Source organism: Helianthus annuus, chromosome 15, assembly GCF_002127325.2.
Source record: "Helianthus annuus cultivar XRQ/B chromosome 15, HanXRQr2.0-SUNRISE, whole genome shotgun sequence".
NCBI lineage: Eukaryota > Viridiplantae > Streptophyta > Magnoliopsida > Asterales > Asteraceae > Helianthus > Helianthus annuus.
Window position 1 is genome coordinate 159,201,806 of NC_035447.2, and position 2,363 is coordinate 159,204,168.

The 2,363-nt window shown below is 39.7% G+C and overlaps 1 protein-coding gene across 1 annotated transcript; it reads right to left on the minus strand.

Moving 5' to 3' along the window:
- Positions 1 to 853: 853 nt before the first annotated feature.
- Positions 854 to 2,121, minus strand: LOC110910754 (NEP1-interacting protein 2). The gene is made up of 4 exons (XM_022155359.2): positions 1,995 to 2,121; positions 1,772 to 1,923; positions 1,620 to 1,667; positions 854 to 1,290 (listed from the first exon to the last, which is right to left on the minus strand). The coding sequence occupies exons 1-4, from the start codon at positions 2,065 to 2,067 to the stop codon at positions 997 to 999; spliced, it is 567 nt and encodes a 188-aa protein (XP_022011051.1). The 5' UTR covers positions 2,068 to 2,121; the 3' UTR covers positions 854 to 996.
- Positions 2,122 to 2,363: the final 242 nt, after the last annotated feature.

Genomic DNA, 2,363 nt, shown 5'->3' on the forward strand with positions numbered 1-2,363 from the left:
GAGAGAGGAGAGAGGCACGGCAAGTCCGTCTGTGGGGAGCCGATGTTGCTGAGCCGACCCTATTGGGGGGGGGGGGGGGTTGTGGGGGACCGGATGGTCCTAGCCAGCCCTCAGCCGGCCCTCATACCCACTAGTCTAATGTGTAGGAGTGGTGAAGGAAGATTCTCCGCATTATTTGTTATGTGGCAGTTAAGTCAGTAACGGGGCATTATGGGATGTTTTTCTAAAATGTGTGTAGTGGTATAATGCGAAACAATGCCTCATCCAATGGTTATCCAATTACTATTTTCTTGTTTTTTTTTAATTTAAAACGAATATTATTTGATTTGGAATGATCTGATTGGCCCAACTTATCTTGACCCGGCGTTTGATTTGGAACGCCCCAACCTAATTTATCAAGAAAAGCGCCCCTGGAGGCGATGGAAGGGCGTGGTCAGTCATTTTTTTAGGAGAAGATGTCAAAAAACCTCCCAAAATGGGCGATCTAATAAATAATAAAGTAGGGGTGATTTGATTGAACGAGTAATTTACTAAATTTTCCTTGTTTGGATGTGATAAAAAACTAAAATGTCCTTTGTTCATCATATAGGCAAGAGTCAACATCCAGGTAGCTAATATTGATTCTAAAGTTGTGGCATAAAAAAACTTGTTCTTCCTTCCTATGATATTAAATCAGTAAGTATGTTAACTATTGAATCCATTTAAATAAAAAATATGAAATTGAAGTATTTGTCATAGCTAGCCACTTGGCAATTTTTTTCACCCACATGAGCCATACATATTGAGCACCGCATATTATCTGCCATCTAGTTATTTTTCAGTTCACTTATTTCGACTTGTTAAAGTATGATGGCGAAATTATACATGCCAAGCACGATAAACAAATTTACAGTGTTACTTGTTAAAAAGTCTATTATTCTTTTAACTACATGGTAGTAATTATATTTCTACTTTAAAAGCGTGACAAACAACCTAGTTTCATATTCCCCGAAAAAGCTAAACGATAACATTCCGTCTACAAACCGGGCACGAACCCTGCCTGATAAGCCATTCGTCTATGCATTGTACGTGAAACACGTGTCTACAGCTTGGTAGCTCTCTTCCTTCTTCTTTGTTCTCTAAATCTTGCAAACAAATCACACAGTTTGTCTCGTTAGATGTATCATCTCTATTGGACAAACCTTCAAATACGTGTTTTGGTAAGTCGTTTATATCTTCTTCGGATAATCCTCTTGTCACAGTGTTCTCCATGTCAAACATGTCTGTAAAACTCGTTTCCATAGCACTAGTCTGCATATATAATAAATCATCAAGAGTATGATGTAAAATATCCTAGAAGAAAAAATATATCTAGCTATGATTATTGTTTTATTTTCTCTGAAGATTCAAGAATCTATTGACTATCATTGAAACACATACATTAAATTTATAAAACAAACCCCACCAAGTGGCAGGAATATTTTCGTCATGTTCTGGATATGTTTCAAAGGACTTATTAAAACTAGTGACATGTTAATAATTATTATTATTTTTTACTAAGTAGATTTTTCATGTTAAATGAAGCCAACAATTTGCGACTTTCGTCATCGGCGACAATGATGCTTTAAAGATTGACTCACCCACTCGATGAACAGTTTCCCATGGAGAAGGCTCCGCAACAGTGCAACCTGCAACCACCAACATGTTAACTGGTAAATACATAACACCACCAAGCCTAACCGAACCGAACAGAAGGCCGGCCGTAAGCTGCTGAATGAGGGAGGGGGTAAACCTTGGAGAAGGGTTCGCCATTAGCTATCATATCCACGGCCTGCAACGCTACGATCGCACCGCTGACTGCACCCGCACCCGCCCCACGAAGCATCCCGGTTTCCGTGGCCTGCCCTTTGATCGCACCGGTGATTATACCAATTAGCGCTCCTACTGCATCCGATCCGATAGTAGTTAGTAAGAAAGGTTTCTGAATAAGTATGTATGTGATTAAAAAAACAAACCGGTGCATGTGATGAAAGCCGTGAAGACTCTGAACACAACGTTCAGAAGAAGCCTAATTTGGAAATCAGCCATGTGAGGGGGGCGGTGGAGGTGGAGAAGACTGGATTGACATTCAAAGGAGACGAGAAGATGATGCATTTATAGCGGGAGAGACTGCATGACAACGTCCTACGTAAGAAAGAAAGAAAGAGTAGTATGTTTTTTAGTTGGTTTGATGAGTTTTAATTAATTATTAACCGGTGGCTGGCTGGCTGGGTACACCCGTGCGATGCACCCAGGAGTGTACATTTATTTATACCTGCCCTTTTACCAATAATAATAAACTTGAATATCGAAGACAAAGCGGATCTCTGTATTTAAAATTTATA

What these genes read in the sequence shown, in the direction of transcription:
- LOC110910754 (XM_022155359.2), bottom strand. Translation starts at nt 2,067, where the DNA reads ATGGCTGATTTCCAAATTAGGCTTCTTCTGAACGTTGTGTTCAGAGTC. An exon ending in GGCTTTCATCACATGCACCG is followed by an intron (nt 1,924 to 1,994) that starts GTTTGTTTTTTT and finishes GATCGGATGCAG; the next exon opens with TAGGAGCGCTAATTGGTATA. An exon ending in GGAAACTGTTCATCGAGTGG is followed by an intron (nt 1,291 to 1,619) that starts GTGAGTCAATCT and finishes TTATATATGCAG; the next exon opens with ACTAGTGCTATGGAAACGAG.